This window comes from Mobula birostris, unplaced genomic scaffold, assembly GCF_030028105.1.
Source record: "Mobula birostris isolate sMobBir1 unplaced genomic scaffold, sMobBir1.hap1 scaffold_460, whole genome shotgun sequence".
NCBI lineage: Eukaryota > Metazoa > Chordata > Chondrichthyes > Myliobatiformes > Myliobatidae > Mobula > Mobula birostris.
The window spans coordinates 255,641-282,257 of NW_027277715.1; the positions used below are offsets into that span (position 1 = coordinate 255,641).

General features: G+C 45.9%; 1 protein-coding gene across 2 annotated transcripts in view; it reads right to left on the reverse strand.

The window, feature by feature from the left end:
- The window catches only part of LOC140193231 (sarcoplasmic/endoplasmic reticulum calcium ATPase 1-like), a 199,933-nt gene extending 174,363 nt beyond the window's left edge, over positions 1-25,570 (reverse strand). For both annotated transcript variants that reach the window (XM_072250625.1, XM_072250624.1), the window contains exon 1: positions 25,263-25,570. In XM_072250625.1, coding sequence (XP_072106726.1) covers positions 25,263-25,380 — 118 coding nt within the window. In that variant the 5' untranslated portion in view covers positions 25,381-25,570. The remainder of the gene's footprint in view (positions 1-25,262) is intronic.
- Positions 25,571-26,617: the final 1,047 nt, after the last annotated feature.

Genomic DNA, 26,617 nt, shown 5'->3' on the forward strand with positions numbered 1-26,617 from the left:
CACCCTGGAACCTTCAATTCCAAAGCAGAGCAACCAGTCAGCAGCATGAAGCAGCAGAGGGCAGAAAGTCCAGTCGTCAGAGGGACTAAGTTCAGGCCACCAGAGCTGAATGTTCCTCCGGCTGCAGACCCTTGTCACGTGTATTCTGCTCTACCAACAGCACTGAAAGCCGAGGTTCAAGTCTTCTGCCCTGTTAGTGAGAGACCTCAGCATAGTCACACATAATAAACCAGGCTTGGTTCCTCCCCTTAGTAACCGAACCAAACAGCCAGAAGGTTGGAGCTGCAGGACCCACTCAGGCCTGCAGTTCTCATCTGGTAAAATACCAGCGACAGAGATTACAAACAAGCCTGGGCCAGGGAATCCCATTTCCTCTCCGTCACTGACTTGTTTTTTCCTGTTACAGCCCTTGAGGGTTTGACAATCACAGTGCTCGGGACTTTAACACGTAACTCTCCCTTGACTCGCTCTGTAATTTGTTTATGCCTCATGCACAATACAGAAGTCCTGTTCCTTTGTCCCTTCCTACTCGATCAGGCTGGCATTTTTATCTTAAAATAAAGAGAGAAAACATTGGGGAAATGCATCAGGCCACAATATAGATACTGCCTGACCCGTCCAATACCTCCAGCAGTCTCCATTTCTGCTTCAATTTTCTGGCATCTGTCGCTCATTGCTTTAATCTGACAGATGTGAAGCAGAGCCAGGCGGTAGGAGAGGAGGAAAATGTCAAACGTTGCGGCTCAGTGACAATGGTGAAAGGCAAATCAGCAATTTACTGGAAAACATTAAAAAAGATCAAGTGCAGTGGAGACAACCCTGCACCATTTGAAACTCAGCATACCGTAGAGCACACTTACAGCAAACTTAATACTTGAGTAGTCAGCGTTGAGAACATGACATGCAAATTGCACACAGCAAGCTCTCACAAACAACCGCAGATAATGATGAGATAATCTTTTGAACGGTGAATTTAAACCGGTTCTACGTTTCAGCACTCCATTGCAGCACCATTGTGCTTAAAACTCTTAAACAGGACATTTCATCAACCTTTGAAAGGGAAGCAAGGCATTAGCAGCACTTTGAGTTGGCAACAGTTCAGGACTCAGACCCTCATGGAGAAAGTCCAGGAATAGCAGACAGCGAACCTTCCTGGGACCCCTCCTTTAAAGTGCATTTCCTCCCCACTCCATGATCACTCCCAAACAGCACCTAGTTAGCCACTTCCTTTCTGCATCCAACGTACAACGAAGCTACACAATGGGTGGACAGTGGGGTCCTAGTGGCTGTTGAAACCAGTCAACGTAACTGTGATGATGTGCAGAAATTAATCTTGGTGTTTACAACTGCTGCAATTACTCTGGCAGGGCAACTAGCTACTCACACCCAGATCAAACCTTTCAGTAAAGACCGGGGAGCCTCAAGGCTGGTTAGAGAGGCGAGTTCATGAGAGAAGCTTCTTGCAAATATTCTGAACTCAGGTTCTGTGCTTGTACACACTGCGTAGCGGGCATTAACACAGTACCCACAGTACCTTTAACCATACCAGAAACTCAAAATGACATAGCCAAGTACTGGACGAAAGGGGTGGGCAAGAAATCTCAGATAAAGAGGACGAAGCAGGGAAATAATCAAAGGAGGTGGAATAGGCAAGAGAGGTAGAGGAAGGAAAACTACAAGAGTTTATGACAGGGGGCGGGGGGGGAAGTGGGCAGAGACTTCTCCAGTTACTCTTTCTTTAGTCAACTTTCTGTTCATTACCCTTTTCAATGGGATGTCTGGCAATGTAACAGATTGTGATCAAACGAGGTAATGAGAATATCTGTGCAATGAATACTTAATGTGCCCGAGGCATGATCCTGCGAAAGTATGAGGCAACCGATGCTTATTAATACATTCTTGGGCACATTGGAACAAATAGTATCGAGAGTATTCATTAAAAGCAAAAGTGCAGAAGAATTACGCCATATTGTGCAAACATAATTAATCATGCTCCCTTTGCCAGTGTTTTCTGTTCCAGCCCTCCTTTCCCCATGTGACTATCAGTCCCAATAACATGCCACTGTCAGAGTGCTAAACTCCGAGACGGGTGAACGGCCTCTCTCCCTGTGACCAATGCCAACCTAGTTGTGAATGATGACAGACGAGAACTCTCTCTTCTGTGCGTGTGCCATTCAAAGCAAGCACCAGCATTTATGCGGGATTTCCAGCATCAAATCTTTGAAAGACCTTCAGAGCCCAAGAGCAGCAGCCATTCTCGCGGGAACTCTGTTGCCACATTGTTCATCTGCATCACCACTCTGCCCAGAGGATAAATTGATGCTGATCGGGGGAACTGTAACTCTATGAGACAAACAGTATTATTGATTTCACATGGTAAATCCCCTAAAGCACAGCCTCACTCATCTCATCTCAGCTGCTGCTTCAGTAAAGTTATTTAAATTCACAACACTCCCAGCTGCAGCAGGTCTATCGACCTGTGTAATTACATCAGTCCTTCCCATCACATTCTACAGGTTACAGTATTCTTCTGCAGCTCTCTCTCAGACCCACATAATGCGCCTGTGAAGTCAAGATTCATTATCAGACCAAACAGCGAATCTACTACAAAAGTAAATTGAAATTATCAAATGGAGAGAGAAATTGTCCCATTGTCATTCCTATTAATAGGACTCAGGCAGATTGTCCATCAGTAGGAACTATGTGACCAGAGAGAACAGTTGTATGAATACTCCAGTGAAGGTAAGCTCATTACTGAATGAACATGGCATTCCAGGTCCCCAACCCACAAAATACCAGGATACAGGAACCCATCTCCATTACTCTGACCATTCACCGATAGGGAACAGGATAAACGGACCCTTCTCCATTACTCTGACCATTCACCGATAGGGAACAGGATAAATGAACCCATCTCCATTACTCTGACCATTCACCGATAGGGAACAGGATAAACGGACCCTTCTCCATTACTCGGACCGTTCACCCATAGGGAACAGAATAAACAAACCCTTTCCCATTACTCTGACCGTTCACCCATAGGTAACAGGATACAGGAACCCTTTCCCATTACTCTGACCGTTCACCCATAGGTAACAGGATACAGGAACCCTTCTCCATTACTCTGACCGTTCACCCATAGGTAACAGGATAAACGAACCTTTCTCCATTAATCTGTCCATTCACCGATAGGTAACAGGATACAGGAACCCTTCTCCATTACTCTGACCGTTCACCCATAGGTAACAGGATTTTTTTTTCTTTACTGATCCCCTTTGCTTCAACAGAACAGTTGATTCCAGAACTTTGCATCACTGTGCCGATCAGTCTGAGCAAACGGGACATTAGTTTTAACATAACTGACATGACCTCTTAAAAGCAGCCTTCAATCAATCACTTCAGTGCCACCCTACTTACACCAGAGGCACCCTAGTGCTGTGTCTCCAGTGAAGTAACCCCTGGGAGGGAGAGGCCTCTGCTCATCAGAATGTGTGTAATGCAGAATCAGACAAGACTTACTGCACCAGCTTTCATTACCAGAGTTCAGGGCCACTGGACCCTCGCCTGTGTCTTTCCCTTCTCCCTTTTAGCCAGTCCAGTAACCAGAGCAGGCATAGTCAGGTGGGAGTGCGCAGCCGAATAGCAATATCAGTAGCAAGGATCATTGCAGGATTATTAGTAAGATGGACATAACAATGGCAGATTGCAGGTTCAAAAATTCAAAGTACATTTATTATGGAAGTATGTACACTATATACAACCAAGACATTCATCTTCTTGTAGGCAGCCACAAAGGAACACCACAGAACCTGTTCTGCCTCTAGAGGCGCTGTCTGCTCTGCAGCAGTTCACTTTGTATAACATCACTTCCTGTTCACAAGCTGTTTTTATACACCAGTTCCTGCGCCGGTTAATACGGATTTCGACTTGAAGCACACCTGGTAGAAAGACATCCATCTCCATCCACTCTTTACTTGCCCTTGAAACAGCAATATCTGAGAGTCTTAAGTTTTCTTAATATTGGTAAACATTTACTAAGCATGCTTTGAAGGAAGTATTATCTTTATTGTTCATCGCTATTAATCTATCACTGCTCCACAAGTCCGCTCCAGAAGTGAGGTCAGAATGAGGAGCATCAACTGTGTCTTCCTGATGCTCAAACAAAGCCACAATCAGCATAGCCACAGCACAAGCTCGTGCCAGAGCTGGGCAGCAAGAATGAGAGTGGCTTATGCTAAAACTGAAGTTGAGATGCAAATGGAGAAAGCTCACATAGCCTTGGACAATGCGCATGTAGTCATGGAGAAAGGAGGTGTACAGGCTACATCAAGTGCACTTGGGAAAAGCGTGAACCTGAGGCTGCCTTAGCAGAGGCAAAGGTGTATAAAGCAGTAGCTGGTTCAGACAGTGGTGAGTCTACAATCAGTCAGTCACGCTTTGCCATCACACAACCAGTGCAGCTTAATAAAGAATATGTCCAAACACACTTTGGCCCTGAAAAAGACAGTACTCCAGCTCTGCAGGTAGAAGCTGTCCACACCACACATCCAACACACCTTTCGCTCAAGCCAGGTATTGACAGTCAAGGTCTACAGCAACAAAGACTCACAACACCCCCTTCTGCAGTTCTATCACAATAAAACCCCAATTAAGAGTTGCTACTGATGCCAATTCCATCTGTACAGACAAGGACAGAGAGAAATTCCATCCATCCTAGGACAAACCAGTCTCCATAACGCTCTTATTCAGGAGCTGCAGATGCATTAGATTTGGCTTGGTTTCTGGCTCATCGAGATCTAGTCACAGCAGGACTAGAAGTGTTTGACAATCAGTCTGCCAGTTGTCTGTCCTAGAGGTTAAGTCTTCGCAATGCTGTGGAAGGACCAAGTCTCAAACTGAGTGAAAAGCTAGACCTTCACTGTAAGTGTCTTGATGGGCAGTCAGTGCAACATGCAACCAGGGTTAGGGCAGTGCACACTGATAATGCAGCTATGGATTTGAGAATGTTGTGCTGGGGGCCGGACAAATGCTATGGCTCTCCAGAGGCAGTCGAAGAATCTCTTTTCAGCTGACCTGACAACTTTCCAGAGCCAAACACAGACTCTTAAATGTTTGCACTTTAGTAAGCAACCTCCCAGCACAGAGCAACTGAATTGGGCAAAGGTTAGAAGCCTTCTTGTTGAAAGACTGGCGTGCAGAGGAAGTGCATCACAAAGCAGGAGCTTTCCCTCGTCCAAAAGGTACCTCAGTGAACTCTGTCCCTTTCTCAACTCTGAGCAGCTACTGCCAGTCAAGGGGCCACAACTCACCTCACCCAGTTGTCATTCTGGATGAGCACCATGTCTCTGCTCTTCCTCACAGCAATATGCCATCAAGGATGACATTTATCAAGCAAGGACGGTTAAAGACTGTGCAGCAAGACTGCCTTCGTGATTAGTCTCTGAAGCTGTCCATTCTTTTGGCAAAGACTTAATGAAATGATCACTTGCCTTTTAGTTTCGGTCGTTAAGTTTGACAGCATGGGTGGTCAGGTGACGAGTGCTCTGTGCTGTTTACTTTGTTTGCAGTTTACTTCCTGTTCATAAGCTGAATCCCTCCTCCCCACACAAAAAAAAATGAACAACAACAGAACAGGCACATCGACACCCATATCCCCCTCAGCCGTACACAAAAAGATGAGAAAGGTTGGAATAAGATGATGAAGACGGCATGTAGAACGCTAGACTTCATTATCCAGGGCAAAGACCACAAGAGCAGGGAGGTTATAGTACAACTTTATAAAACATTTGTGAGGGCAGAGCTCGACTACTGTGGTTAGCACACTGTGGGAAAGATACATGAGGGGATCCAAGGATCAACTTATCTACTCAGAAGCTGGTTGGAATCTGAAACACATTGCCTCAGTGAAAGGTGGAGACAAGAACCCGTGCAGTATTTGAAAAGTGCCTAGAAGTTAAATAAACCACACAGTGAAGGCCACAGACAGTGCTGGAAAAAGGGATTAGACAAATGCAAACTCTTATAATCCGTATAAACATGTGGGCTAATGAGCCTGGTTCTGTGCTGTTATAATTCTGTTGATGCTGTAAAAGGTCTTCATCTTCAAAGAAATGGTGGTGTTAGAAACATTTAACACACGTCCTCTCAGTTTATGAAATTTGTCGACATGACGAGGGCAGAGCAAATCCCAACTGCAGCAGGAAGCCTGCATCACTGTCTGCACAAGACTGAAGTAAGTTGCATAAACTTGTAAACTTATTCAGCTCTATCATGGGTACCAGCCTCCATAGTATCCAGGACATCTTCAAGGAGCAGTGCCTTAGGAAGATGGCGTCTATCATTAAGAATGCCCACCACCCAGGGCATGCCCTTTTCTTACTGTTACCATCAGGCAGGAGGTACAGGAGCCTGAAGGCGCACACTCAGTGATTCAGGAACAGCTTCTTCCCCTCTGCCAACCGATCCCTAAATAGACATTGAACCCGTGAACGCTACCTCACTGTTTTTTTTTAAAATTTCTGTTATTTTGCACTGCTTATTTTAACTTAACTATTTAATAGACTTAATGTAGCTCAGTTTTCTTCTCTGATTTATTTATCACGTATTTCATTATACTGCTGCTGTAAAGCAAACAAATTTCACGACACATGCTGGTTCTGATCCCACTTTACATGCAGCACTCTTCCTCTCTACACGTGGCTCCTGTGCCTGTATGCATGTTACAAACGAGACTGGCAATTATTGCCCATCTGTAGCTGCCCTCAAGATGATGGTGGTGAACCATCTCCTTGAACTGCTGTTGGCCTCGTGATGGTGCTCCCACAGAGCTGCTAGGAAGCAAATCCCAGCATTTAGATTCAGCGACAACGAAGAACCAAGTCAGGACAGTAAACAGTTTGGAGCTAACCCCAGCAGAGCAAAGCATTTACCTGGGATGCAACTTAGCTGACATTCCAAGACTATCAATGGTAAAGGTAAATATCACTTCCTTTACCGTGCGCCAAGAAATCTCAAGTACTTCCTGAAATTTAAAGTACAAGTGGCTTTTGTTAATTAAGTGTACCTGAATAACTTCTCCAAAGCAAGTCATGAATGTAGTATGAAGTCAAGGTCACATTCCCCTCACTCTGCTGAGCAGCTCCATTGTGAAATAACAATGAGATGCCAGTAGTGTATGGATTCAAAGCACACAAAGAGGCCTTTCATCCCATCAGATCCACATTGACCATCCAGTACCCACCTATATTAACTTTATTTACGAACAACTGGTCCAAAGCCTTTGATTGTAAAGTACTTTTTACAACAGTTACACACTGAAAGTATGCTCTCAAGTAGTCGACCTTTTCCCAGAGAGCACCATCGCATACCTGTACCGCACCCTCAGATATTCCCTCCTGATACCTTTGGAAGGAAAAGTGAGGCAGGTCAGGTTGGATGGGTGGTTCTCCGACAGGACCATGACCAACAGCATCTTTTGCAGGTTTGCTGGTGCTGCTAGGGTAGGGATGGAATGGTCTTGGCAGGGGACAGGAAGCTAAGCAAATGCTAGAGGAGAAATGAGAAGCAGAAAATGAGTGAAGGCAAGACAAAACTGAAGTCAGAAAGTGGATATAGTCACATTCTGGTTGACTTCATGGTGGACGTCAAGCTTAGTGATTAAGGTAGACAAGCTGAAAGTTCAGACAGACAGAAGCTATCAAAGTAATTATGGAAATGTGGTTCATAGAGGGGCAGGACTGGAGAACCCTACAGGGATTAGGGAAGAAATAAGAAAGAGGATTAAATAGAAGGATCTTGCAATACTGTTTAAAGAAACAATCGCTTCAGAGTTACAGAACAGCACAGCATGGAAACAGCCCCTCTGGGCTAATTCATCCACGGTCACCAATTAGTCCCTATTGCAACGAGGGATGATGTGCATGAAAGATCATAAAATGAGGCTACACAGATTATACTAAAGAACAATTAAGGGCCAGTCACACTGCTGGAACTGTATAGCAGAGCTCTAAACTGTTCAAAGGAGGTAGAAGAGCAAGCATGCAGGCAGGTTTCCAACAAGTGTGAAACTGGGAGTAGCCGTGGGGAGCAGCTACCCACATACAAACTGGGATATGAGCCAAGCAAGCAGATAAATCCAGAGCAGAGGGAGGTGCAGCTCTAGGTTTTGACTCCAAGGTAAACTAGCAAGTGGTACAGTGTCGGTGAGGGAAAGGTTGTGTTGTAGTCATCATTATTAATAAAGATATGAGAAAGAGTAAAGATAAAACATGAGTTAAAAGTCGGGTGAGGACAGTTTTGCTGGACTGAGAACTGGTTTGGCAAATGTGAACAGGAAACAACCACTAGATGGTAAATCAACCCCAGAGCAAATAGTTCAGGCTAAAAGTTCCCACAGAGAAAAGGCAGTCCCTTGGGCCACAGGAGGCAAGATGGGTCAAAGAGAAGGAAAGGGTTATGGAAAATACTGAAAGGTTAATCAGCATATAGACTAGCAGAATATGGAAAGAATAAAGGTGAAAAGCAGAGACAAATGTTATAACATCAAAAAGTTAGATAAAATAAAAACACAAAGATGCTTTCTCGGAACAAGAGTATAATTAAGTAAAAGTGTCAGTGTGGACAAGTTCTTTAGTGTAGTATCCACGGGAGGCACTGCCTACATCCATCAAAGGGGCATGCCATCTTCTTACAGCTACCATTAGCTAGGAGGTACAGAAGCATGAAGTCCAAAACACCAGGTTCATGAACATTTACTTCCCTTCAACCATTCAGTTGCTGAACCAACCAGAACAACCCTAATCACTACACTATAATTACTTGTGTTTTTTTTTGTTCTAATTCTGTTCTTTCATGTAAAAAAATTGCTTTTTTCCCTTATGAATGATGTTTAACTGTGTATCTATGATATGGCTGCACGCTTTTCATTGCATGTGACTGTACACTTCCTTCTCGTCTGAGAAACCTCTCACTGTTTCTTGTCACTTGCCCAATATTTTGCCCACACTGCTACAGTCACTTTTATTTCATCAGCTTCAATCCTGACTACAAACCTATTGCTGCACCTTAACAAATTCCTTTGGGAAGCCTGTACCAACAGTATGCCCCAAACTGGTCCTCTGCATTACCTCTACAAAAATAATTGCACGTGATTTGTTTTTAACAAATCCATTCTTCAATCAGTACATACTTGTCCAAATGATTGCCAATTCTGCTTCTGATTGGTGGTGGAGAAAGCTTTAGATATGAAGTGAAACTAATTGCTCAGTAGATACTTGAACAAAAATGGACCATTTACAATGTTCTATAACCCCCGAACTTACAGATAACCGTAAGGTTATGGTCAGGGCCAGGGTGAAAGTAACCTTAATTCTTCAACTTGAGCGATTGAGTCACGAAAACTTTCATCCACCTGTACAAGCTGGTGCTCACCACTGGCCAGTCAGTTACCCTTAGTTCAGAACTGGTTCTGATCTCTGCCACATTGCACAGTCACCCAGACTCCATATTCAAGAGGAGGAGGAGATTTAACTTTCTTTTCCTCCTGTCAGTAGAGCCAGACAGATACAGATTGTGGTAACTCTCGGTCCATGTAGAGATGTCCCAGGCAACATCCTGCCAGGAGTCCTGGAGAGGCAAAGGACATAGTCTGCTGTGTACCCAGTTCTCACCAGCTTGCCTAAACCCCAATCCGCCGCCCCCCACTCCCACCTATCACCATTGAAGCATCAGTAGCCGCACTCCTTCGTGGACAGAAGATAGGGGGGTATTCACTGAGGACAGAGCAGATGCGATAGGTTTTGACTGATGAAGGAATATGTGGCATTATGCAGGAAAACCTGACAGCATCGCTTCGGAAACCATTATGATTGAATCATCAAGTCACACTGCATGGGGATGGCCCCTTCACACCATCTGCTCAATGTCAACAAGTTAGCTTCATTTGCCCATGTATATGTGCACCAGCAGTTTTCACAAAGTTTGTTTGCCGTTAACTCAATGCCGTTACAAGGGAGCGAAGCAACTTCCTGTCACTTGCAGCCTTGCAATTTACAGCCCCAACCTTTAAATTATTAACAGATTTGGTTATAATATAATATACTCAAATTCCTTCATTGAAATCACTGATATTGATGGCAACTAGCTGAGGTTCCAGCACTGATCTAGGTGGCACCTTGTTTATTACAATTTGCTAATCCTGAAATGACCCTCGTAGCATTTGTTTCCAGTGCCCATCCACTCTATCAGACTGCATTGTGACGTATAATCTCCAGCGCCAGATATTCCCACACTGCCAAGGCCGTGCCTTGTGTTCGGTGATTGATCATGTAAAGACAGAATCTAATCTCACTGCAATCTCCCTTTGTGCTACAATTGCATTTTGCCAATCCTACACCAGTCAATTCTAATCTATGTTGGTGACCACATTCAGGCCTGGAGAATGAACAAGGCTACTTTTTCCTTAATTAGTTTAATTACATTTTAATAATCTGCAAAGCTTCATGTGATTTTATTGAAAATATCATGTTTAATAATGTTTTAAAGTGTTCACAGTACCAAGGACATTAAAATCAGTAAGTACAAAGAGACGCCCAACTCTGAGGGCGAGTTTCACCCCCACCTTTGTTTCCTGCCGTGTCTGTAACGCCCTGAGCACCTTCAGCGCAGCCACTTTCAGAATATTGCCCACTCTGGCAACATCAGCTGCAGGACATGATCTGTTCCTAGTCTGGTATTTGCCAGAACTGACAGGTTTCTTCCATAGCTTCCATAATCCAACAGTATCGTCACTCCAGTGGGAACTTCCACAGTATTGATGGGTCAGTACTGTGTCACTGGAGTTCCTTGTCAGGCATTTAGCCAGTCACAACCAGCACTGCACAGTATTCTTGTCTTCTCCTCACTAATTTATTATCTCACCTCTGGAGCGTCATGCACCATATCAACACAGAACCAAAATTAACACAGCATGTTTCATCACGTACGATGCATACACTGAAACCCAATCCTACACCACACACACTGTATACACTGTAAAACCAGACCCTACACCACACACACTGTATACACTGTAAAACCAGACCCTACACCACACACACTGTATGCACTGTAAAACCAGACCCTGCACCATACACTGTATGCACTGTAAAACCAAACCCTGCACCACACACGCTGCATACACTGTAAAACCAGACCCTACACCACACACGTTGCATACACTGTAAAACCAGACCCTACACCATACACTGTAAACACTGTAAAACCAGACCCTACACCACACATGCTGCATACACTGTAAAACCAGACCCTACACCACACACACAGTATACACTGTAAAACCAGACCCTACACCACACACTGTATACACTGTAAAACCAGACCCTACACCACATACGTTGCATACACTGTAAAACCAGACCCTACACCATACACTGTAAACACTGTAAAACCAGACCTGAAACCACACACGCTGTATACACTGTAAAACCAGACCCTACACCACACACTGTATACACTGTAAAACCAGACCTGAAACCACACACGCTGTATACACTGTAAAACCAGACCCTACACCACACACTGTATACACTGTAAAACCAGACCCGACACCACACACACTGTGTACACTGTAAAACCAGACCCTACACCACACATGCTGTATACACTGTAAAACCAGACCCTACACCACACACACACTGTATACACTGTAAAACCAGACCCTACACCACACACACACTGCATAAACTGTAAAACCAGACCCTACACCACACACGCTGTATACATGTATAACCAGACCCTACACCACACACACACTGTATACACTGTAAAACCAGACCCTACACCACACATGCTGCATACACTGTAAAACCAGACCCTACACCACACACGCTGTATACACTGTAAAACCTGACCCTACACCACACACACTGTATCCACTGTAAAACCAGACCCTACACACGCTGCATACACCGTAAAACCAGACCCTACACCGCACACACTGTGTACACTGTAAAACCAGATCCGACACCACATACTGTATACACTATAAAACCAGACCCTACACCACACACACACTGCATACACTGTATAACCAAACCCTGCACCACACACGCTGCATACACTGTAAAACCAGACCCTACACCACACACGTTGCATACACTGTAAAACCAGACCCTACACCATACACTGTAAACACTGTAAAACCAGACCCTACACCATACACTGTAAACACTGTAAAACCAGACCCGACACCACACACACTGTATACACTGTAAAACCAGACCCTACACCACACACACGCTGTATACACTGTAAAACCAGACCCAGCACCACACACTGTATACACTGTAAAACCAGACTCTACATTACACACATTGTATACACGGTAAACCCAGACCCTACACCACACACACTGCATACACTGTAAACCCTACACCACACACACTGTATACACTGTAAAACCAGACCCTATACCACACATGCTGTATACACTGGAAAACCAGACCCTACACCACACACACTGTATACACTGTAAAACCAGACCCTACACCACACATGCTGTATACACTGGAAAACCAGACCCTACACCACACACACTGTATACACTGTAAAACCAGACCCTACACCACACATGCTGTATACACTGTAAAACCAGACCCTACACCACACACACTGTATACACTGTAAAACCAGACCCTACACCACACATGCTGTATACACTGTAAAACCAGACCCTACACCACACACACACTGTATACACTGTAAAACCAGACCCTACACCACACACGCTGTATACACTGTAAAACCAGACCCTACACCACACACACACTGTATAAACTGTAAAACCAGACCCTACACCACACACGCTGTATACATGTATAACCAGACCCTACACCACACACACACTGTATACACTGTAAAACCAGACCCTACACCACACATGCTGCATACACTGTAAAAACAGACCCTACACCACACACGCTGTATACACTGTAAAACCTGACCCTACACCACACACACTGTATCCACTGTAAAACCAGCCCCTACACACGCTGCATACACCGTAAAACCAGACCCTACACCGCACACACTGTGTACATTGTAAAACCAGATCCAACACCACATACTGTATACACTGTAAAACCAGACCCTACACCACATACTGTATACACTATCAAACCAGACCCTACACCACACACACACTGCATACACTGTATAACCAAACCCTGCACCACACACGCTGCATACACTGTAAAACCAGACCCTACACCACACACGTTGCATACACTGTAAAACCAGACCCTACACCACACATGCTGCATACACTGTAAAACCAGACCCTACACCACACACACGGTATACACTGTAAAACCAGACCCTACACCACACACTGTATACACTGTAAAACCAGACCCTACACCATACACTGTAAACACTGTAAAACCAGACCTGACACCACACACGCTGTATACACTGTAAAAACAGACCCTACACCACACACGCTGTATACACTGTAAAACCAGACCCTACACCACACACTGTATACACTGTAGAACCAGACCCTACACACGCTGCATACACCGTAAAACCAGACCCTACACCGCACACACTGTGTACACTGCAAAACCAGATCTGACACCACATACTGTATACACTGTAAAACCAGACCCTACACCACATACTGTATACACTATAAAACCAGACCCTACACCACACACACACTGCATACACTGTATAACCAGACCCTACACCACACACACACTGTATACACTGTAAAACCAGACCCTACACCACACACACTGTATACACTATAAAACCAGACCCTACACCACACACACGCTGTATACACTGTAAAACCAGACCCGACACCACACACACTGTATACACTGTAAAACCAGACCCTACACCACACACACTGTATACACTGTAAAACCAGACCCTACACCACACACACTGTATACACTGTAAAACCAGACCCTACACCACACATGCTGTATACACTGTAAAACCAGACCCTACACCACACACACTGTATACACTGTAAAACCAGACCCTGCACCACACACTGTAAACACTGTAAAACCAGACCCTACACCACACACACTGTAAAACCAGACCCTACACCACACACATTGTATACACAGTAAAACCAGACCCCACACCACACACGCTGTATCCACTGTAAAACCAGACCCTACACACGCTGCATATACCGAAAAACCAGACCCTACACCGCACACACTGTATACACTGTAAAACCAGATCCGACACCACACACTGTATACACTGTAAAACCAGACCCGACACCACACACTGTATACACCGTAAAACCAGACCCTACACCGCACACACTGTGTACACTGTAAAACCAGATCCGACACCACATACTGTATACACTGTAAAAGCAGACCCTACACCACATACTGTATACACTATAAAACCAGACCCTACACCACACACACACTGCATACACTGTATAACCAGACCCTACACCACACACACACTGTATACACTGTAAAACCAGACCCTACACCACACACACGCTGTATACACTGTAAAACCAGACCCGACACCACACACTGTATACACTGTAAAACCAGACCCTACATTACACACATTGTATACACGGTAAAACCAGACCCTACACCACACACACTGCATACACTGTAAAACCAGACCCTACACCACACACACTGTATACACTGTAAAACCAGACCCGACACCACACACACACTGCATACACTGGAAAACCAGACCCTACACACAGACGCTGCATACACTGTAAAACCAGACCCTGCACCACACACACTGTATACACTGTAAAACCAGACCCTACACCACACACATTGTATACACAGTAAAACCAGACCCTACACCACACACACTGTATCCACTGTAAAACCAGACCCTACACACGCTGCATATACCGAAAAACCAGACCCTACACCGCACACACTGTATACACTGTAAAACCAGACCCTACACCACACACGCTGTATACACTGTAAAACCAGACCCTACACCACACACACGGTATACACTGTAAAACCAGACCCTACACCACACACATTGTATACACTGTAAAACCAGACCCGACACCACACACTGTATACACTGTAAAACCAGACCCTACGCCACACACGGTAAAACCAGACCCTACACCACACACTGTATACACTGTAAAACCAGACCCGACACCACACACACTGTATACACTGTAAAACCCGACCCTACACCACACACACTGTATACAGTGTAAAACCAGACCCGACCCACACACACGCTTTATCACTGTAAAACCAGACCCGACACCACACACACACTGCATACACTGTAAAACCAGACCCTACACCACACACACACACTGCATACACTGTAAAACCAGACGCTACACCACACACACTGTATACACTATAAAACCAGACCCTACACCACACACACTGTATACACTGTAAAACCAGACCCGACACCACACACTGTATACACTGTAAAACCAGACCCTACACCACACACTGTATACACTGTAAAACCAGACCCGACACCACACACACTGTATACACTGTAAAACCAGACCCGACACCAGACACACTGTATAGACTGTAAAACCAGACCCTACACACACACTGTATACACTGTAAAACCAGACCCTACACCACACACACTGTATACACTGTAAAACCAGACCCGACACCACACACACTGTAAAACCAGACCCAACACCACACACACTGTAAAACCAGACCCAACACCACACACACTGTATAGACTGTAAAACCAAACCCTACACCACACATTGTAAAATCAGATCCCCACCCGACCACATTGCTACATTTTTTGTGGATAGCTTCATATTTTAAAATGTACTTTGACAGAAGTATGTTCCAGTAGTTGAGTGTGAGTGCAAATATACTTCTATTAGCTTGAAACACGAAGAGACAAATGATCTAAGCAGACTCACTTCTCCTGGCATTCTTAGACATCAGCTCAAAATAATGCTGCAGTTTCTAAAACTGCACAAGATCCTATTCATCCATGTGTCTGGTGATTTACAATGCCCCCTGGTCCATTCAGAAATCAGTTTTAAAGTTTAACCCCTATGGCATCACTACTCCCATCTCTGTGGCTATCAAAGTACTTGATGTCCTCCCAGGCTTTCCCTGCCTCTTCCTCCATTACTCGCCCACACTCGTTGGCACACAAAACCTTACTGCCTCTCTCACCTCTTTTCTGACCTTCCTGAAAATCCATCACTTTCCTCCTTACAACACACATCAAAGTTGCTGGTGGACGCAGCAGGCCGGGCAGCATCTGTAGGAAGAGGTACAGTCGACGTTTCAGGCCGAGACCCTTCGTCAGGACTCACTGAAGGAAGAGTGAGTAAGGGATTTGAAAGTTGGAGGGGGAGGGGGAGATCCAAAGTGATAGGAAAAGACAGGAGGGGGAGGGATGGAGCCAAGAGCTGGACAGGTGATTGGCAAAAGGGATACAAGAGGATCGTGGGACAGGAGGTCTGGGAAGAAAGACAAGGTGGGGGGGGACCAAGAGGATGGGCAAGGGGTATAGTCAGAGGGACAGAGGGAGAAAAAGGAGAGAGAGAGAAAGAATGTGTGTATAAAAATAAGTAACAGATGGGGTACGAGGGGGAGGTGAGGCATTAGCAGAAGTTAGAGAAGTCGATGTTCATGCCATCAGGTTGGAGGCTACCCAGACGGAATATAAGGTGTTGTTCCTCCAACCTGAGTGTGGCTTCATCTTTACAGTAGAGGAGGCCGTGGATGGACATGTCAGAATGGGAATGGGATGTGGAATTAAAATGTGTGGCCACTGGGAGATCCTGCTTTCTCTGGCGGACAGAGCGTAGACGTTCAGCAAAGCGGTCTCCCAGTCTGTGTTGGGTCTCGCCAATATATAAAAGGCCACATCGGGAGCACCGGACGCAGTACATCACCCCAGCCAACTCACAGGTGAAGTATCACCCCAGCCAACTCACAGGTAATGCCCCACCTCCCCCTCGTACCCCATCTGTTACTTATTTTTATACACACATTCTTTCTCTCTCTCTCCTTTTTCTCCCTCTGTCCCTCTGACTATACCCCTTGCCCATTCTCTGGGTCCCCCCCCCCTTGTCTTTCTTCCCAGACCTCCTGTCCCATGATCCTTTCGTATCCCTTTTGCCTATCACCTGTCCAGCTCTTGGCTCCATCCCTCCCCCTCCTGTCTTCTCCTATCATTTTGGATCTCCCCCTCCCCCTCCCCCTCCAACTTTCAAATCCCCTACTCACTCTTCCTTCAGTCCTGACGAAGGGTCTCGGCCTGAAACGTTGACTGCACCTCTTCCTAGAGATGCTGCCTGGCCTGCTGCATTCACCAGCAACTTTTATGTGTGTTGCTTGAATTTCCACCATCTGCAGAATTCCTGTTACTTTCCTCCTTAGTAAGGTGCCCATTGTTGTTCACTAACACTACCATGAACTGCCTAGGCAATATTTGACAGCTCCTGATAAAAAGGTGTGGAAGGACACTGCAGAAAAGGCAGTTGGAGATTGAGGGTGGACAGTGATATTGACACGAACTTTTGAAGAGACTCTTTAACTGTAATGTTGATAACATTCGTTAGTACACGATCATAACAGTTGCCAAGCAGCAACTTATGAGTAATTTGGTTCTATTCTTAGTCTTCCTTCTTGCACTGTGAAAGATACTTCAATACATACAATCCTGCAGTTCCTAGGATTTTCACCCGATTTAAGGGGTTAGCATTGAACCAGTGGAGGCCGGGGCAATAAATAATTAAACCATTTAATTCAGGTGGGGTAAGGGGGACCAACGAAAATCTGCCTGCCCTGAATGCCAAACTAACGCTAGCTCTGAAGTGCTTTTCAGATCACATCATAGCAGAGCTGAAATTTTGACTTTCCTAAAAATCCAATTGAATAAAGCTGTTTATCTCAGTACTGCACACTTCAAAACATTTCACTCTGGCCTGGAACAGAGTGCAATAACAAGCCGCCTGGGTCGTACTGTATCACTCAGAGTTCACTGGCATCATTTGTGATGACCTCACCCCCTGAACATTACTCCTCTTGGAGAACCACAGGGATCTCGGACCTGGTTGTGCTGAGCTGCCTGTCACAGGATGCTCCCGGGACAACGTGGGTCTGAAAAACTGCCTGCCAAATTAAATAAATTACATATGCCCTCCCCCTTCTAAACCAACTCCCTACACACCATCCTGTGCTGAGCACTTTGCTACCCTGCCATCCCTGTCCGAGATCATCACTCATCCTCCAGATTCCCACCCATTCCCTTCCAGACTCAACAATCCCATCAGAAGGGTTTTGGCTCAAAACGTCAACTTTACTTTTTTCCCCCATAGGCGCTGCCTGGCCTGCAGAGTTCCTCCAGCATTTTGTGGGTGTTGCTCAGAATCCCATCAGTAAAGGCCTGCCTCTCCACTGAAACCTCCCCCAAATACTTCATCAATCAGCCTATTTCTGCCCCCCCGACTCCAATTGCCCATTCTGCCCCAGCGTCACCCCAGCTACATTCTCAACTCCTGCTATCCAGAGCACAAGCTCAATTAATCCTGGGGTCTGGGGATTCAGCAGAGATGTTAGTGAAGAGAAAGCAATCCAACAGATTCTAGAGTCCACCCCTCTCCAACATCCTTATGAAGAGTGAACAGCTCACCGTTACCTTGTAGGCAACTCTAAAGTTCATTACAATTCACTTCGAAGCATACTTCACTCTGCCTGTGCCTTAAGCACTGGCCTCAACAAGAAAGATGAAATTAAAACAAATTATACCTAGTTAACACCAGTACTCGAGGTCTAAAAATAATGCCCAATGTTTGAAATAAGCAACATAATGATGAGGAAATGGTTTAAATTATTAAATTTAGTTACCAAGTGTATTAAATTATCATTTTTTTTAACTTCAGAGATACAGAGCAGAATAGGCCCTTCCAGCCCTTCAACCGCGCTGCCTAGCAACCCCCGATTTCACCCTAGCCTAATCACAGGACAATTTACAATGACCAATTAACCTTCTCACTGGCGTGCCCTCGGACTGTGGAAGGAACCCAGAGCACCTGGAGAAAACCTATGCATTCCTCGGGGAGGACATCGGAACTGAACTCCGAACACCGATGCCCGAAGCTGTGACAGTGTCACGTTAACCACCACACGACAATGTCTCCCAAATGCAGAAACACTTGATCATTTAAATGTTGCTGCATATTACAGAGTTCAAACAAATATCTGGCAGTGTGTATTCAGAATACACTGTCTTTCCGTTAACTTACATCTTATCTGTACTCCATTTACTGTGTACCCCTCTATCCCCCTGCCAAATAAATAAACATTCATCTCAGGGCAAAATGTCATGCGATTGCAGCCGGAACTCATTTTTGGTTTGCTGTTCAGGTACGTTACAGTTGCAGCTGAAAGGCTTTTCATGTTGACCTCACGACATTGACAGGTCCTGTCCTTTCCCACAACTGGTGAACTCCCTGTTTCCTCTTTTACTGAACCCTCCACCTAAACCTAAAGCCACAGTGAGGAACCTGCAGGGTAAAGGGGGAGGGGGGAGGATTGCTGAGCCAGTTAGAGCTTGGCGTTTTGCCCTGTATCCATATTTTGACAACAGTATGTCATGCACAAAAATACTCGCAGCATATATTCACTCTTGCATCATAATAGGGCGAGGAAATGGAGAGACAAAACACCGACACAAACTCAGCAGCTTTAACATCCGATGCTTGTTAGGCATGAGACGCCCACAGTGACACATGCTCCACACTGCCGTGAGGGAACTTGCATTACGAAGCATCATCGAGCAGATACCCAAGTGAAAAGCGCTCACTTCCTACTTCCTCGACTACTCCTCATGTTACCAAGTACTTCCTCCGAGAAGGAGCATGCTGACAGCACATTGTTTATCAGCAGGCTGAGCTCTCAGTAAGATCAAGGACTGTCTTGATCTGCGCATTCGCTGCCCTGCTAGATCACTGCATTCTCACCTTTCCTTCCTCACAGTTATGTTTACTATCCCAAAAAAAGTCAACTATGAAGACTAATTGCTCCTCTGGACAGCCTCAGTCTACTGCAGTTTCTGATGATTTCTCAGTTTAATTGAGAGAGCACTGCATCCCTCTCCAATCCCACCACCATGAACATGTCTATTCCCTCTCACCATTACGATGCAAGAGAGAACAGACACTAGGAGTACTTTTGTCCATAAAGTAGTGTTGTCAGAACTTTGGTACGGAAACACCAATGCCCTTGAATGGAAAAGCCTATCAAGAGTAATGGATACGGTCCTGTCCATCACAGGAAAAGCCCTCCCCACCATTGGGCACATCTACAAGGACTGCTGTCACAGGAAAGTAGCATCCCTCGTCAGGGACCCCACCCACCCAGGACACGCTCTCTTCTCGCTGCTGCCGTCAGGAAGAAGGTACAGGAGCCTCAGGACTCACACCACCAGATTCGGGAACAAGCTATTGAACTGGTGTGGATAACTTCACTCACCCCAGCACTGAAATGATTCCACAACCTATGGACTCACTTTCAAGAACTTTATAACCCATTTTCTCAATATTTAATTACTTATTCATCATTATTTTTTTTTCTTTTAGTATTTGCACACCAGTTGTTTATTCATCTTTGTGTGCAGCTTTTCATTGGCTCTATTGTGTCTCTTTGTATGTACTGTGAATGCCTGCAAGAAAATGAACCCCAGGGTAGTGTTTGCACTTCGATAATAAATTTACTTTGAATTTTAAATACAGGGCAGAACACTGAGTTTTCACTGCCTCAGCTCCTTGCCTGTTTCTGGATGTGGCTGGTAGTTTATGTGAAAGGTCTACCAGCTAGAACACACCACAGAAAGAGGTTCTTTGGCCCATCATGTCCATGCCTGCCATTGTGTGCCCACCTACATTCATCCCATTTACCAGCCAGCAGCCTTCACCATTCAGGTGGTGTCAAGGTACTTAAAAGTTGCAAGAATACCTGCCTCCATAACCCACTCATACACTTTGTTCTACATACAACCATGCTCCAAGTGACAATACTTTTTAAAACTCAGATTCTTTAATTTTTGTCTTAAATGTAAGTACTCTGCATTTAACCAGCTGCAATAATGGGATACGTTTCCCACTGCCTACCCTACCTATGCTCCAAATATTGTTACACAACTCTATCAGGTCCCTGTCAGCATCCCGCTCTAAGGAAAACACACCCAGCCTCTCCAGACGAAAGGGTCGATCCTCCTCTGCAGCCTCTCCTCTCCAGTTTAATCATGCCCTTCCCTCAGTACGGTGACCAGACTTGCACCAGCTTCGGCCTAACCGAGGCTTTGTATCGTTGCACCATAAGCTCTTTTGTTCTGCTCCATGCCGTGGCTAATGAAGGCAAGTGCTGCTACTTTTGGGAATCCTGAACTGTGGTCCTCAACACTCTGGGACAGCAATAGTAAACACATAAACAGAAAAATGGACAAAGTCAGCAGCAGCCACACATACACACACCACACACTGATACACACACACACACACACTGATACACACACAGATACACACACACACAGACTTACACACCACACGCTGATACACACACACACACACACTGATACACACTCACGCACCACACAGACTCACACACTGATACACACACAGATACACACACACACAGACTTACACACCACACGCTGATACACACACACACACACACTGATACATACTCACGCACCACACAGACTCACACACTGATACACACACAGATACACACACACACAGACTTACACACCACACGCTGATACACACACACCATACACTGACACACACACACACACACACACACACAGACTCACAGACCACACACTGATACACACACCATACACTGACACACACACACACACACACACACACACACACACAGACTCACACACCACACACTGATACACACAGACTCACACACTGATACACACACAGATACACACACACACAGACTTACACACCACACGCTGATACACACACACACACACACTGATACATACTCACGCACCACACAGACTCACACACTGATACACACACAGATACACACACACACAGACTTACACACCACACGCTGATACACACACACCATACACTGACACACACACACACACACACACAGACTCACAGACCACACACTGATACACACACCATACACTGACACACACACACACACACACACACACACACACACACACAGACTCACACACCACACACTGATACACACAGACTCACACACTGATACACACACAGATACACACACACACAGACTTACACACCACACGCTGATACACACACACCATACACTGACACACACACACATACACACACAGACTCACAGACCACACACTGATACACACACCATACACTGACACACACACACACACACACACACACAGACTCACAGACCACACACTGATACACACACCATACACTGACACACACACAGACTCACAGACCACACACTGATACACACACCATACACTGACACACACACAGACTCACACACCACACACTGATACACACAGACTCACACACTGATACACACACACACAGACTTACACACCACACGCTGATACACACACACCATACACTGACACACACACACACACACACACACACACAGACTCACAGACCACACACTGATACACACACCATACACTGACACACACACACACAGACTCACAGACCACACACTGATACACACAGACTCACACACTGATACACACACAGATACACACACACACAGACTTACACACCACACGCTGATACACACACACACACACACTGATAGACACTCACGCACCACACACTCACACACCACATACTGATACACACACACACAGACTCACACACCACACATTGATTCACACACAGATACACACACACAGACTCACACAACACACACTGATACACACACACACAGACTCACACACCACACACTGATACACACACACACACACACAGACTCACACACCACACACTGATACACACACACACACACACACAGACCACACATTGATACACACACTGACACACACACCAATACACAAACACACACACACACACACCCGATACACACACACACACACACACACACACACACACACACACACACACGTCACCCCCCCCCCCCCATACACACACCACATACAGTACCTCTCTTTTCAAAGTCTGGTCTCAGACTTTTTTTCCAGCAGCAGCAAGTTTATCTTCGGATTACACACGGAATGAGGTGCACACATCCATCTGCAGCAACACTTCAAAAGGAAGAACACTCCTGCTTGGTGTCACAATGAAGGAGGTGCCGTATTAGAGACAGAGGGAGCCGCGCAGACAGCGCGGTACTCAGCACAGCAAATGTACTACAAATGTCAGTTCAGGCATCTTCTTTTAACCACCAGCACTGCCCATACATTTTGGGGAAGCCACATGTTTTAAGGAAAGCTGCAATTGTTTCTTCAATGTACTCAAAGCAAATGCTTGAAGTAAATTGTTTATACTTAAAGCAGGCTATAAAATTTAAAATGTTAAACGTCTTGAGCAAAACAGAGAGAGCACTGTCACCGTGGTCAGTTCAGTGAGCGCAAACAAATGCTCAATAAAAATCCCCAAGGAAATGGACCTTGAAAGAACCGTGATGTCCCACACAGATCTTTTCTGCCTCCTTTCAAAAGCAAACTTGCTCCCAAACAAATTCCCAAGGAAATGGAAGTTGAAACTACCGTGATGTCCCACACAGATCTTTTCTGCCTCCTTTCAAAAGCAAACTTGCAGACTTAAAGCTTCAGAGGAGCCATTCCTGAAGCCACAAGGTCGACCAAGTAAATTTGGGTCATTTTGGATCAACCATTGTGTGTCACCCATACATGGATGAAAAGGCAGTGCACAATATTACCGTCTGTTTATTCTTTGTGTGATATTTAATGCATTATAGGGGGCAGGAGTGTGGGGAGACCACTCTGCAGTTTAAATTACAACACAATTCTATCATGTAAAGACTCTGGCCAGAATTTGCTGATGTAATGCTTGCTGTCAACAAAGCCAAATAAAAAACATCATCAGTATCCGTACTTGAGGAAAGTAATTTATGCATTAGCATTCCCTCCGACTTTTAAAGTTTGAACTGGAATTTATATAATTTAATGATAGTTCAGCGACCTAATGCTGAGGTACTGAACAGTCCATTCACTTTCTACAACAGTAAATTATAATCGATGCTTTCTGCTTCCTAGTGTGGCATCTGCAGCAATTTTTGAATGTGTTCTGCAGCCTGTCCCGTGTCATTGCTACACTTATCCTGTACGTCAGGCATCTCCTGCAGATGCCACTACAAAGTGACAGACAAAAGGGAGATCTATGGCACACTGCCAGGACACAGACCAGAGCCATTCTTCAACACTTGTCGCAAGCTGACAGCCATGTTAGTGGAGCATACGAAACAATTCACGTTGCTGGCTGCCAACTTAGCGAAGTTCACAGGACACACAAGAGTCTCCATTACAGACTCCTGACTGAAGTATGTTGCACTGACCCTCTTTTTCAGCATTACGTGCAAAAATTCCACCCTGCCTTTCTTTATTTTAATCTCCAATTAATTCATGCCAGTAACCAAAAGCTGCAACAGGTGTGGGGGGTCATCCATGCCCCCACCAAAAAGAAATGGCTGTAATTTTAGCACATGGAATATATACGTGCGAAAATAATTCACCCTCCCTCATACACAAAGTGCAAAGCCTCATTCAAATCTAATAAACTCTACTCCTAGTTCGGTGCCAGAGCGTTGGCCAATCGCAGATCAGGGTTTAGGATACCTAATGTGTGCAAACAAATCATTGGCTGTTGTCCTACCAATAACCTCCACCTTGTGTTGGTGATGACAGAAGACGATCAGTCCACAGGAAATGTGTCTCACAGCCGGTGTGTGTGCCCCTGTTGCCCCACACTAAAGCTCTGTCAAACACTCACTGACCTTTCCCCCTTCTTTCCTCCCATTCCCTCACTCACTCCCACCGCCTCCTTTTGCTGACAGGTCACCCACAGCATCTCTTCCCCTTTCACCAGAGCCAGTGATTGTTCTTAATCCGCTGAATACCCCACACATGACAGCCCCCTGCCCGCTCCCTACCTACCCGCCCACTCACTCACTCAGCCAGCCCCAGCCCCAGCCCTCCGCCCTCTCCGCCCCGGAGTCTGCCCGATCACTCACCGTTCAGCCCCCAGCGCTCCTGATTCTGCCTCACTTGCTCGGGGCTCAGACCCGTGTTCTCATTCACGCCGAAGTAGGCAAGAACTTCTTCCACCGTCTTGCTGTGCGCCTTCTCCATGCTGCCTGCACCCTGCACCCTGCACCCCGGCGGCTCTCAGCGGTCGTTTGCCCTGCGTGCGGTGCGGTGCCGGTGCGTTGCGCTGCTCAAGCCCGAGCCCGCTGCGACTCTGATGATCAGCGCGGTAACCACCTCAGGCACTGCGCTCCGCCCGCTCCCAGCGCATCCGCAGGTGTGTTTGGCTCGGCGAGCTGTCCGCCCCGGCCCCGCCCCCACCACCAGAGCCCGCCCATCCTGTGCGCCGCGATTGGCCGCCAAAGCGCGGCGGTGCGAAGAAACCCCGCCCCCGGCGGGAGCCGCACCCCCTGATTGGCGGGCATTTAAGAAAGCCCCTTCTGTCTGCTTCCGCGTGTTGAAGGGGCGCGCTGGAGCGGAGCGGGCACAACCCCGCTTCCTTATACTGCAGCGGCAACACGCCGCACCTCAACTCGCTGCATCCTCAGGCACCGTTCTCTCGCCGCCTGCTTCGGCACTGGCGGTGCTTCACAGCCAGTTACTGGGAACGCATGTGCCAACCTCTTTCTCTTACTGCCATATTTTGGTCTCTCGCCCTCTCTCCCGTCTACCTTGCAACCGCACCCGTTTTTGAACCTGACATTGTGTAGGCTGCGCGGCATTCTTCGCTCAAAAAAAAACTTCTACATCGGGATGTCCCAAAGTAGCTTCCAGTCAACAACCTTCTACAGTTTATGTTAAACCGGCAAATTGCATCAGTCCAGCTCCTTTTAACAAGACCAGATCATCTGTACCAAAACCTGGAGCAGTAGGATTTAGAAAGTCCAGAAAATCTCTCGAGCTGGATCTTGCACGGGCCAGTGTCTCTGCAGATCCCACTAGTCTTCCGTCTCTCAATTCGAACATTAACCAAGTCTCCGATAGTCTTCCAATAGCAAGCCTACTCCCAGCTTCCCTCAGAACCCGAAATGAGGCAAAATATTTTCTCTCAGACGGTTGTGGGCGTCTGGAACTCTTCCTCAAAGGGCAATAAAGATTTTTAAAGAGAAGCAAAGAGGTGAAAGGAGTTATCCGGGACATGCACATACCGAACTGAAACAACCATCAGAGCAAATTAAATGCTGGACCAGCCTAGAAGAACCGAACATCTTCCTCTGCTCCTGATTCATATGTCCAAATATTCCCACCTGGTCGCCGAGGCTCATTCTACAACCATAACGGACATATTCTGCTCCCGGGGGAAATGCAGTGAAGACACAACTCCAATCTCACTAGCTGACCC